The sequence below is a fragment of the Kryptolebias marmoratus genome, linkage group LG3 (genome assembly GCF_001649575.2).
Source record: "Kryptolebias marmoratus isolate JLee-2015 linkage group LG3, ASM164957v2, whole genome shotgun sequence".
Taxonomy (NCBI): domain Eukaryota; kingdom Metazoa; phylum Chordata; class Actinopteri; order Cyprinodontiformes; family Rivulidae; genus Kryptolebias; species Kryptolebias marmoratus.
In genome coordinates, this window is record NC_051432.1 from 16,648,814 (window position 1) to 16,662,107 (window position 13,294).

Below are 13,294 nucleotides of genomic sequence, written 5' to 3' on the forward strand. Positions count from 1 at the left end.
GGACGCTGTATTTACCATTTACCCAAGAAGACAGGAAATCAATGGAGGGTTTACTGAAAATGGGAATAAATGACAGATTAGAACCTCTCGGAGCGCACGTCCGCTCAGACTTCTTCTGGGTTTAAAGGGTTATATAAATGACTGGAGACAGGCGAACTAAAACGGCCATTTTTAAACGGTTAAAGCAACAGTTCGGCTGTTTTTAAAGTGGGGCTTTAATCTGCGTGTCTCGTAGACAGTGTCTTGTTTGAAGCGACCGTCAGTCTGAGCTACTTTGGAGAATCAGGAAGAACCTGAAAAACTTCAAACCTCTGATTTTTTTAGCCCCTTCATTGAACACTGATGCACTTAAACTGCTGTTGAGGCATTTCAGATGTTAAAATTCACTTTTCGACAAACAAACGCAGCAGCTTTAACAGGTGGAGACATAACTCCATGACTGAGCGCAAAACCAATTTGAGAAATTGAGAAAAACCTTTCAAAAGTTACCGTTTTTCATTAAATCTTTCCAACACGCCAATGACTACTTTCTGAGAGTTTCGTTAAAAATCACCCAGTGGTTCATCAGATATTTTGCTAACAGACAGACAGGGTTGACACCATCAGTTAATGCCAAAGTTTTAGGTAAAAATGTGATGTGATGGAAGTATCTGCTGGGTTTAATCCTCAACAGCATCAAATTTTAGCTCAATATCTGTGAAACTGGGTAAGTTATAGCCATTTTTGTGCTTAGCTGTGGAGGCCATCTTGAATGAGGTTGACTCCAAAGGTTAATCAGTTGTAGACGTTCATCCAGTGATCACTTTTTAATTAAAATTCATCTATTAGCTCAAGAGAAACCTCGCTAACAGCCATGTGGACGAACAAACACGTGCCCACACACACAGGCGGTGACATGATCGCCCGCCGCCACGAAAGGCGGGCGATAAATGTAACTTTGACAGAATGGAAGACGATAACGGGCATCTAAGTTTGCCTCCTCGGTGTACCGGCCCTTTAAATCAGAGCGAAGCTTGCTGTGACACACCGGCTTTATCAAACGGCAACTTCAGATAAGACAAAGCAGCCTGACCTAAAGTTGTTCATCTCTTACACACACCCACACAGACGCACACAGCATGTTAAGTGAGAGGAAGTGGCATCTGCCCGACTCCAGATTGTTTTGTCACCGATAAACGCGAAACGAGGCGAAAGGTCAGATTTACAGCCCGGAGGAAACGGTAAAGCTGCAGTGTCACTTTCCATAAAAGTCCGAAAGAAAAGCGGCTGCCACAGCAAAAACAAAACCAAAAAAAACACGGAGCGCACCAGCTGGCCGCTTCGAAGCTGTGAGACATTTTCCTCCGCTCACAATATGGTTAGTGGTCATTCATAACGTTCTGCTGAACCATTACGCGTCATTAACAGTCTGTCTGGCCCATCGCGGCATATTTGTTGGCTCTTGTTGAGTTAATGATTTTTTCTGGCTGTTCTGCTCAGTCACAAACTCCTCTGTGAACTCAAGTGAGTGTGCACTCTTAAGGAGACTCAATTTGTTTGGTTCCCTGGAGATTGCAGCAAGAAAGAGAGAGAAAAGAAGAACTTAAGCATCTGTTACAGAGGCTTACAAACGCAGCTAACAAGTAGGCAGCCCTCGTCTTCTCCTCGGGACGAGTTAAACCTTAAACCAAACCAAAGGTGTTGGTGTTGTGAGCAGCGTGTAGTTTATCGGTGTTTATTTAATAAATCAGGCCCACAGGGGAAAACGAAGTGTGATGTGGTTTACCAGCCGTTTCAGACTGGTAAACCTGGACGTCACGTGGGACATGAAGCTCCACGGGGCTTCGCTTCACCAGCTTCACTCCCAGACAGGAGAATAATAATTACACCTTTAAAAAGTCGAAGACAAAGGGAAATCTAAAATGGAAAAAGACTGAATACGTCGTCCCCCCCCTTTATTCTGAGCAGCTCTGAGCAGCTCACAGCCACTTTTGGTTTTATTTTAATTCATTTTGTTTTTTGTTTGTTTGCGGCTGACAGGTCTAAAACCTTCCTGATTGGATACAGTCAGGGCTAAATAAACGAGAACGGCGTATTTGCAGATCTCCGCACGGCGACTGCGGTGACAAGTGTTTTATTAAAGGCATCCGCTCAGCTCACAGCGAAGGAGACAGATGGGACAAGAGGCAATAATGGGTAAGAAACGTCTCGGGCGTTTTGAGGGTTTGACTGAAACGATAATTTTAAATAAGAAACTGTTGTTCCCCCACGCTGACGTCTCAGGAAGCGTGCAGCATGGTCAGACGATCAGAAGGCTGGTTTCTAATTTACACGCTCATAGGAGGATTTAGCAGCTGTCTGGCAAGTGGCTCGTCTTGGAATATGTTGTCAAATAATCACTGCATGTCAGGCGTTAAAACTGGAGGAACCTCAGCAGGAACATGTAGAAATACTGTATCATTTAGCTTCAAGTGTTTTCTCAGTCTGTCCTAAAAAGTCAAGAATCAAAGCCATTTCTCCCCCTACACACATATCTCTTTATATTAAGGCTTGTAATAAAATTAATTTCGCCAACGCTCAGGTGAAATACAGCACTGTGCAAAAGTCTTAAATCACCCCTCAGTTTTTTATGTTTGGCATCAAGAAGTCAGAGTTTGTTCGTCTTGATCAACAGTTCTTGAGGCTTTTTGAAAGTCTCTTAGAGTTTATCTTCAGACTTTGGCTGCGTTTTCACAAATTTTTAGAGTACTCTTTATTTTTGTTTTGTTTGCTTAAGCCACTTAATCAGGACAAATTAACAATTTAGGCATAAATAGGCTCCTAATTGAAAGGGATGCACCAGCATCGTGTCGGCAAAGAGAACAAAAGAGCAAAACGACAATTTCAAACAGCAGCCTGCCACAAAGACATAATCTGTTCTAATTTTTGTTGTTGAATCTATAAAAAATACCATAAAATAGCACATTTTGACAAATAAAATAGGTCTTTGCTAGATTTTCTTTCTATTTCCTAAATATAAAACTTTTAAACATGTCTCTATTTGTCCCCCACTTTCCTTATTTATTTATTTTTTTATTTGACTCTATGCCGTTCGCTGTCACGATCAGGTTCAAGGACTTTACAGAAAATAAGAAAAAAAACAGCCAAAGACCGAGGAGAACCTGAAACCTCATGAGAAAGGCTGAAGAACTACTGGACACGATAACTTTAAAGGTATTACAAGCAGGTCTGTCTGCTACAAAGTAAACAGGGTGGTTTAAAACTTTTCCACAGACCGTAAACAGAAAACAACCACAGCGTTCATCTCCTCTAATCTATTTAACAGACAGGAAGGAGGCGCTGGTCACATTGATCCAAAGTAACGGAGAAATCATTTTCCCTTCAAGATAATAACAACTTTATTCTTGGCTATAAAATAAAATCCTTGCTATTCAGAACCCTGGTATTTATGACAGACCATTGAAACATATGTAAAAATAAGAAAGAGGCCATTTCAGCTGATCCCGTCCCACATGTGTGTGTGTGTGTTCAGTCCAACCACAGCTCAGCCGCTCTAACAGGACGTCGGCTCTCACGTGCACCGTGGTCCTCTCTGCCACCATCAGTGAGAAGATGCCTGAATGAAGCTGCGAGGAACACTAACGCACCGCTTTAATAACATCGTGGCTCTAACAGACTGATGGAGCCTTGATTGTTATAAACGGATCTCTGAAAACCACGATAAACCAAAACGTCTCTTCAGTTCATGGGGGGGGGGCATAAGCAAAAGGTTGCAGATTAGAGCATTTGTACACAAAGTGGACAGTCAGCTGTCAGGAATGTCTGCAGGGTTGGTTCTGTTCAAACCCGGTGGATGTTTGTTCAACGCGTTGAATCAGCGCCGGCTCTGTCAGCGTGAGCGCGCCGCCTGTAGTTAATGAGCTTCGCACTTTAACGTGACCCTAACTGCTTTATATTCCACATAAAGGCAAAAGGAAAAACAATCAATACGTTGCGCTTGTTTAAACTGAAACAAAGATGTTTGAGTCCAAACAAACCTGGCCGAGACGGAACTTCATTTAAATTAATAATTGGCTCAAACACGGATTCATTGACGCTTTTTACTTTCCTGAATAATGAATAAACTCCGGCTTCCTTCTGCGGCTGCACTTCCTCTAGTGCAGGAATAGTTGGCGAGACGGATGTTGGCAATTAGATATAGTCTCTGCGTTGTGTTTAAGAGCTATTTTTATGCTCTGATGATGGTGATCTAAGGAGACGCAGCAGGGGGGGGGAGAGCTTTAGCTTTTCAAAGCTTGTTCTTGACGTCAGTTTGGTCTGTAAGAGCAAACAAACTTGCTGCGTCATGAGTTTAAGACAGTAATATGAAGCTTTGATGCTACTTTCTATTGTTGATGCTCACTTGGGAAAACTATCACCAAACAGGCCTCCAGAGCCGAACGCTGCTCTACTTATTTACTTACCCCCCACAGAGAGGAGGAACTCAGACTCAGTACTGGCAAAAGCATGTGCAGAGATACACTCTTTAGTTTTTAACATTTTAAAAATAACCAGAAGACTACCGTTTATAAAAAAAAAAAAAAGCACATCTTCCAAAATGTCATGTTTGCATGTTTACAAAAAAAAACAACTAAAAACTAAATAGCTTGAAGGGGTGAAATGGATGCAAACTACCTGAAGATACAAAAATATTTAACACCAAACTATAACTGTGGCTGCACTGACAGCTCATGGTGATGGCAACCTTGAAAATTTTCCCCAAAATGTTACAAAAAAAAGAGAGAAAAACCTTTTCTTACTTTTAAGTGCTTTTTGAGAGGGAAGTGGGAAAAAAGAAGTAAAAAAAGTGACAAAAACGTCAGTTGCTCTCTTTCAGAAGTGGAAATAACCCGTCATTATCCAAGTTAGACAGATCCAACACACCTGCTCTGAATCAGTGGGTGATTAACCTGATTCGGTGATTTAACCAGTGGATCAGGTGTGTTGGAGCAGGGAAACAAGTCAAACATGTAGGACAGTGATCCTCGAGGACCAGGGTTGGACACCCCTGGTCTAAAAGCTCCCAACAAACAACACGTAAGTTTGTTTATGTTCTTGAAGTCCTGCGTGGAACAGTTGCCACGGTAGCATCCACTTTCATTTATGTAATGTAAACGAGCCACAGATTAAAATCAGTTCAAAGAAACACATCGAAAGGTAAACAGGTGGTGAGAAATCTGGTTCCGAGCCACTCACCAGCTGGAACTCCGAGCGACGTGCATAGGCCTCCTGTACGCCGGCATCCGCCCAGAGCGCGCTCAGCGCCATCACGTAGAGCTGGAACTCGCTCGGCTCAACGCCCGACACGCCCACTCGCCCCTCCCACGACATCACCAGCATGCCCTGCTTCTCGTTCTCGCAGCTCTGCCAGCTGATGCCCAGTTTGTCCCGGGCATCCACCAGCACGCGCATGCCCTGCAGACACAAAACGTCACGCTCGGTCAGAGCGGAGAAGCAACAGCTGCTTTTCCTCAAGCCGGCAAATACAATAACAACAACAATGATAGTAAAGCAGGTAAACAAACACAGAGTGACTTTAACAAAAACACATGTCAGAAAGCGTAGCCGTAGGCTTTGTTTTTAATTAGAGCTGTGTGATAGTATCATAAATAAACAAAACAAATATCATGTTTTCATCAGCTGGCCTTCTGTCAACACAGCTTTCACTTTTCTGTGAGCTTCCTCCTCTCTGCTGATCTGAAGCAGTAATCGGTTTGATCCTGATCCGTAAAAATATAACCCTGTGCCTTTTATGGCAGGCAAAGCACTCCTTTGCAAAACTCCTATTCTCTGTGTTAATACTGTGAAGATGACAGGTTATCAGTAAATTGGCCACATGACACCACTCAGCAGCAGAGCTACCAAACGTCAACACTTACAATAATTATTAATAACAGTAATTATGGTGTAGCTGCTAGGACCCTAATCTCTATTAAATATATTTTTTCTGCTGTAAAAATCAATAAAAGATGTTCTTCTGCTGTGGGGTTTTCATAAGATTAACATCTGTTTCAGTTTATAGATTAGAGAAGTTTGTGTTTCCTCTTTTCTCCAGTTTGCTGAGATTGATCATTTGGTATTTACACCAATTTCTCACAGACTCGTTGTCTAGAGGTGTCATACTTTCAACTTTAACTTCCTCCCTTTCACATTTTTATCCGTTCCAGATATATGTTTAGGTATTTTTACATGAGAACAAATCAGTTCAATAGTACAAATGTTTGAAGTTAGCTCGTTAACTAAAAAGGATAACAAAAAGTTGGCTTTCTAACCAACAAAAGGAGAAAAGTTAGCTTGCTAGCTTGCAAACTCTTTTGTTAGTGTGCTAGCTTATAAGTAGATGAGAGTTAGCATGCTTGCTAACATCTTTTTGTCAGCTATTTTGGTTAGCTAAAAGGCTAACTTGCACGCTAGTTTAAACATTTGTAGAACTGAGCTGATTTGTTCTTAATAAGAAGAAAACCAAAAATTGTTTGAGTAATAGATAAAAAATAGACACAAAGGAGAGTTTAAAGTCAAAAGTAGCTGCAAGTAGATAAAAGTTAGCTTTCTAGCTAACACCTTTTGGTTAACTTGCTAGCTAACAACAATAATGAAGGATGTTAGCTCATCAGCAGACATTTTTGTTAACAACAACAGCAGCAAAAACAAACAAAAACTAAGAACCACTTGACTTTTGTGATGTCAAACTAGTTCTGGATGTTCCCCTGAACCCTGATTGTTTCCTGCAATCTGAGTAATTTAGTCTTTAGTGTCAGGTTAACGTTCCAATTCAGCAAACTTCATAAAGCCTATTTGCTCAAGCAGTTTTGTTGAATGAACTGAAACAACTGTGGACGGCGTGGTCACGGATGGATGTGTGCAGACATGTGGTTAGTCTCTGCCAGTGACTCACGACTGCTTTATCTCGTCGCAATGTCAAGTCTAGTCAAGTTTATTTGCTCGGCTTAATCTCACATTCAACAGGCTTCATACACCCACAACATCAACATCACCTGACCCAGTTCAACCTTTTCTCTGCAATTTAAGAAATCCTCTAAAAACTCTCTCCCCCCAAAAAAACAAACCGAGAAAGGATCATTTAAAGAGAGATTTCCCTCTTAAGACAGACGGGTGTGCAGCCAAATGTGTGTGAGTCAAAAGAAAGGCTTTGCTCATTTCTGCAGCAGCACTGTGTGTGTGTGTGTGTACAATCTGACCGGGAAGTCCTTTATGATTCATGGGTGTTGTGTGCTTTTAAAGCTAATCCCATCCAAGAGCTTTTTGTTCAATGTGAATGTGTGTTTTAATTTTTAAGGACAAATGAGATGGAGAAAATCCCTCAACAAGCGAGCAAATTACACACCAGTGTTTAGTGTTACAATAATGTGACACATATGATGTTGGTCATAAAACAAAAAAATAATCACTGGCACGCTTCATCCAAGTCAGCACTTAGTCACATCCACACTGGGGTCTTTGTTATTCTCTGTCTGCTCACATGCCCCTTATAAATCTCAACAATCTGTTGCATAATCCCTCATATGGACGTCTGTCTCTCTTCCTGCGCACGTGTTTCAGTGGCTGCTCGGCTTCCTGTTGGTTAGCGTCTTGTCTGTTAGACCTTTTGTCCCTTTTCCTCCAGCCGAGAAGCAACGTCTCTCCCAAACGCCGCCGACGTGAGCGAGTCAATTTCTCGCGGGGTGGCGATCAGGTGATGGCGGGTCGGCGGGTCGGCGGGCTGGCGCGGTCAGGAAGCCTCACGTGACCGTGTCACGTTTAGCAGGCGGCGCCGTCTGAACGGAGGTGGTCATGGGTTGCTGTGGGGACGGGACTGAAAAGTGTTTTTCTGCTTTTTTATTTCCCCCTCGGGTTTGAACGTGCTGCCGAATACAGACAGAAACGGGTGCTTTAAAATGCTTTCAGCATCAGTTTTATTCACTAGTTTTATGCGAATGGGCGTAAAGAAAAAGGATCAAATTATTAAAAGCTCCAAGATGCACAGCTCAACAGTGCAGCACCATTTCTGAGTTTATTAATCCTGAGGAACCTCTTCTATCAAACAAGGGATTTGATTTGTTGGACCTAAACCTGACCTCCATCTTTCCCATTAACTGCCCTTTTTAACTGCATTACTGAACAAACAACTTAATAAAAATGATTTATGTCCTTTCTGTGTTCTTCTTTGTGGGACCGAGTTATTTTCCGCTCCTAAATCACGCAACAAATAAATAAATAAAGCCCGCTTTAAACACGTTGGTGTTTTCAGTCGATTTTCCCACTGATCCGTGCTTTCTGCCAACTCGACTCCAGACTTTACCCTGGTCATAACTATGAAGTGAAAACAGGAACCGAACATCGACGCCTTGAAAACATGACTATCTAACATCTGAAACTATGAGTTCTCACAACCCCCCCACCAGTGTGATCAGCGCCATTAAGAGCAATTATCTTCGGCGAATGGCGACGACAGAGCCGAGTCCTGCTGCATCCATCACTGCGCTGTGGTTATCAGGCAGCTCTCTTCCTGCGTTGATCCAACGCCTGCTCAGGACTCTCAGAGGGACGACAACAACGCATGAGCGTCTCCTCAACTACCAGGGCTTGGCCAAATAATTCAAAGAATGCCGAGAAAGCCAGCGACTGATAAACGAGGGCTGGGAGATAAGATAAACGCACGGAGTGGAAAAACACTAACCCTGTGGTTGTTCGTGTTTATCTCCTACTCTAGTGAAGAAGCACAACTTGTGAGTTAGATGACACGTTCAAGTAATCTGGCAGCAAATCCGTAATTGCCAGCAGTTGGTTGGTTTTTTGGACTTCATTGTGTGAGGAACAAATGGTTGTACGCTGACAAAGATTGAGGATGTGTAATTAGAGAATCAAAGGGAAGGGACACACCCTCTATGATTTTTATCCTCTAAAGCCAAATGTATCCCCCACCTGTGTGTTCCCTGCCAGCTTCATCTCCTCCTTCCTCTCCTGCTTTGTTCTCGTCCTCTGTCATTAGGTTCCCATGAAAGGTGGGGATGTTCTCCACCTGCCATGAGGGGTGTCCTCAAGCACACTCAGCTAAGCACTGGTCGCTGCGATTCTTTGTCTTGTGTAATTATGAACAGCGTTTTTATTTTTTTATATTTTGGACGGTGTAAAAGAAACCAAAAACAGACAGGTAGCATACACCTGGAATGTCAGGAAAAGGTTAACTCGGGCCATTTAAAGGAAGATTGTGCAAACATGCCTGCCTATTAGACTTCATCTTTAGATTAATGCCTGTTTGAAGCTAAGAAACAGGAGTTATACAACTTCTTTTCAGAGGTGTTTTGCTTTACGTTCAGACTTTTGTTAAGTTTAAAGCAATTATAAACAAAGATATATCTTGTTTGACCTCTGGAAGTTAGAAGTAATGTGGTCTTTCTGACTCAATCGCCTGCTATTTTCTTGTGTTTTAATAATAGGACCGTTGTGTTTCTCATGCTCTGATGAAGGTCATTAGGTCGAAACGTTAAGGTGATTTTCTCTAAGATCACCCAGAATCAACGGATATAAGTGACCGTGTTCAGAAACTCAACCCATCTGTTTCAGGATATTTTTACTCCGTTGAGTTCGCCCCTTGGTTTTGATCGTGAAGACCGTTTTATTTTATTTTATGAGAGTGAAAACATTACTATATAAAAGTTAATGTAGAATAGTGAGTAATTGAGCCGCCCAACAGTTGTCTTAGACATTTATAGCAACGTACATCAAATACTTTCTCTGTTTTCTTTTTTCTAAAAGTTCCATCTCCAGTAGTTTATCTAACAGATTTATTAGAGATATTTATTTTATCTCCGTCCATACATAAAAAAACAAACCTGCTGAAATATCCCACTTAGTGGCAAGAACATTCACATTAATGGCATTGAAATATAAATGACAAACATGCTGAGTTTGGATAAAGATTTTCTTTAAACTCTTTCTTTTTTTGTCTTTAGCTGCCATTTACCGTTTCCTCTCAGTTATTAATCCATCGGCACAGAAACGTTTAATGGCAACAGGTTAAGGATACAGCCAAACATACAAGGAACAAAACATGGTTCAATTTAGTTTCTGGGGCCCAAAGTGATAGGCGGGCACGCGCAAAATAGTCTCTTAGGTTATCTATTTCCCAAACGTGAGTTTCTAAAAGGCTCCACTATGGCGAGAATTCCTTAAAACAGCTGGATTTCCCTCTTAAAAAAACTCAATTTGTGTGGACGGGAGGTGCAAACACAGCCGAAAATATCTGTTTTTCAAATGATCCAGAGTAATGTTGACAGGGCTTAAATGTAAACCAAAACAAAACAGCATAGTTTGGGACATATTTAGAGTTTCTTCTTGTTATAAGCTGAACTATTGTTGCAAAAGACAATCATTGTAAATGAGATGAAGACGATTGCAACCTTAATAACACTATTAGCTCCTTGTATACTCGGGAGAATGACTGAATGAACGGACCTCACTGCTCGTTGGTGCCTTTTATTTGCAGGAAATGTGAATCTCTGAGACGCCAACGATCTGACAGAACAGTGATTTCTGACTGGGAAATGAAAGCAGAGGTTGGTTCACGACTCTGTGAAGATGAGATTAATGTTCTCCCGGAAAAATAGATTTTTTTTTTTTAGGTTTTGTCATCTGCTTTATGGATCCAGAAACGCCTCAGTGTGATTTTCAGGCCCGAGAGCAGCGAGCCGTTAAAAACAGTCATGGTTTTAACAGATAAGAACAAAAAAATAATAAACAAGAAGCTGCATGGGCTCAAGACTTCTGAGAAACATTAAGAGTGGACAGAGTTTGTAGCTGCAAATGCAAGGGGAAATTCCTCCAAAATCCAGAAACCCAGCTGCTTTTTTTTTGCATCTATATTTAAATTAAAATGATCGGCGCATATCTGCTAACACTGAACGACATGTTTAGGTTTCTGAGGAACATACGTTGCCATTGGGACGAGACATTTTTTGTTTGTTTGGTTGGTTTTTGTTTTTTTTGGGGGGGAAAGACTTGCTGAGGTTAGCGAGAAAAATGCCAAACCACATCATGTTCTGTAGTGGAAAGGTCCGTGTGCTTTTACTTATTTTGCAACGAAGAAGAGGAGAAAAGGAGAAACGCGGCATTGGCGCTTCCATGTTTCTCAACGTGCAAAAAATATATCTTATTTCAGCTTTGGGCTGTTTTTAGTTCATCTGCAACTAGGACCTTTTTTTTATGCCAAACCTCAAATACTTGTACTTGACCGGGCGGGTAGTTTACGTTGGATTATGGGTAAGTGTGTGTACACAGGGTGGGGGCGGGGGGGTGTATTGTGTTGGTGATCTGGCCTGAGACAGGACCACCTCTTGTATCTGGGGGAGGGTTGTGAATGCGGTCTTGTCTGCGTTGGAGTGAGGGCTCTTATCCTTGTCTGGGCGGTGTGTGGCACTCAGGCGGATGTGCTCATCCCTCAGGAATAGTCTGGTATTGTTAGCTGGTGAAGGAGGCCCAGCCATGCCAGAAAACAAAGGGACAGCACACACACACACACAGCTCAAGATCAAAATATGCACTATGTCAACAGATCTGTGTGTGAACCTCAGTTGTGATATAAACATTATGGGGCACTAACAAGTGATTATCCCATTACGGCTGGATCGGGTGGTTGTTTAGTTTATGCCTCAATAAATCTTTTATTTTTTGTTCAGTAATGGGTCATTTAAAGAAAGCTGTCACTGCCTTCAAGGGTCAAAGTTCACAGCTGACTGAAAAAAAGAGATGTTCCCATTAGTTTCTGTGACTTTTTTCCCTAAAAGTGATGAGAAAACTATGAAATCTGAAAACTGATCATAAAGTAAAACCAGCTGGGTTGCCTTTAAGGTTTGTAGGGACTCTTCCAACCGATTAATCCGTAAAATGAGCTCACCTTCAGTATGTTTTCATAGATAGTGTCCCGGAAGTCCAGCAGCGCTTTCTGGTCAAACTCCTGCCCGTTAATGATGCGCATCTGCTTCAGGAATGTGGACTTTCCGCTCTCTCCGGCCCCGAGGAGGAGGATCTTCACCAGCCGCCGGATGGCTCTCCTCTCCCGGGCGATCAAGGCGTCTATCTCCCGGCTCCTGCGCCTCGCCTCCCGCTCCTGCGCCGCGTCCCTCCCCCGGCTCCGCTCCTTGCTGCCGCCCGGCTCCCGGCTGGCCTCGGCCGGGAGCAGGCAGCGGCTCAGGGTGCGGACCACTCCCGACATGACGGCGAGTCGGTCAAGAACAAGGGAAAACAACAACAACAACAAAAAGTTTAGCGAAACTCCAGTGGGAAAATGTTCATTCTAGGTGTGTGACCTCTGGGGTGGAAGTGGTCCAGTTCGGCTACATCCACTTGCGTGGACAACAATCCTTAACGCCTACATTCAGCGGGCGAAGCCGTTCTTCTTGAGTCCAACCGGCGGGGTCCATCTTGGTCAGCCGCCCCATCAACAAGAACCGAAGTTTGAACGCTTAAATATCCCCAACTGAGGCCAGAAAACACGACTTAAACTGACTCAAACTCGGTGTGTCCATCCAAAAAACAAAAAACACTGCTTCAGGCTGTGAGACCTCTCGCTGTGGGACGGTCGACAAACTATCCAAACATCCAGCGGTTTGTGAACTTGGGAGCAGCCCCCCTGCGGGCGGCGGTGGGACGGTCACAGCGATGAAGGGGGGCCCGCCGGGGGACTTCCGGGGTTCACCGACAGGGGGCGCCAGCGGCACAACTGACAGGATTTTAACCGAGCAGAGTGCGCGGTGGGGGATATTTGTCGCCTGTTCGAGCCCGTGTGTGTGTTGTTTGACTCCATGATATCAAAATATCTCATAAACAGATTTTAAATAAAATGGATAAACTGGATGAACATCTACAACCAAGTAACAACTGAAGTCTGTCCGATTTAAGATGGCCGCCACAGACAACTGACCTCAGGAAGCACAAAAATGTCTATAATTCAGTCGGTTTTACAGATGTTGACGTAAAATTTAGCATAGTAGTAGCTGAACATCATCCCAACACATACTCCAAGTGCAACACATTGCACAACATCTTAGTTTAAAACTTTGGCATACTATTGGTGTCAACCTCTGTTTGTCTGTTAGCAAAATATCTCATGAACCACCAGAGGGATTTTAATTAAATTTTCGGGAAAATAATTATTGGCTGTATTTTTAACTGGTTAATAATGGAGTAAACCAAATTGAACTTTGTCATTTCTAAGCATATGATCATTTTACTACATAACTCCAGCAGGCGATGTGCATTCCTTCAAGGAATAGCTATT

At 42.7% G+C, this 13,294-nt stretch overlaps 1 protein-coding gene across 2 annotated transcripts in view; it reads right to left on the minus strand.

Annotated features, from left to right (window-relative positions):
- Positions 1-12,677, minus strand: part of gna12a (guanine nucleotide binding protein (G protein) alpha 12a) — a 28,601-nt gene extending 15,924 nt beyond the window's left edge. Inside the window, exons 1-2 of one of the 2 annotated variants that reach the window (XM_017407975.3) lie at positions 11,912-12,674; positions 5,215-5,433 (exon numbers count right to left, since the gene is read on the minus strand). In XM_017407975.3, coding sequence (XP_017263464.1) covers positions 5,215-5,433; positions 11,912-12,229 — 537 coding nt within the window. In that variant the 5' untranslated portion in view covers positions 12,230-12,674. Of the gene's footprint in view, positions 1-5,214; positions 5,434-11,911 lie in introns of both variants that reach the window. The other variant, XM_017407984.3, reaches the window with a different exon arrangement.
- Between the last annotated feature and the right edge of the window lie 617 nt (positions 12,678-13,294).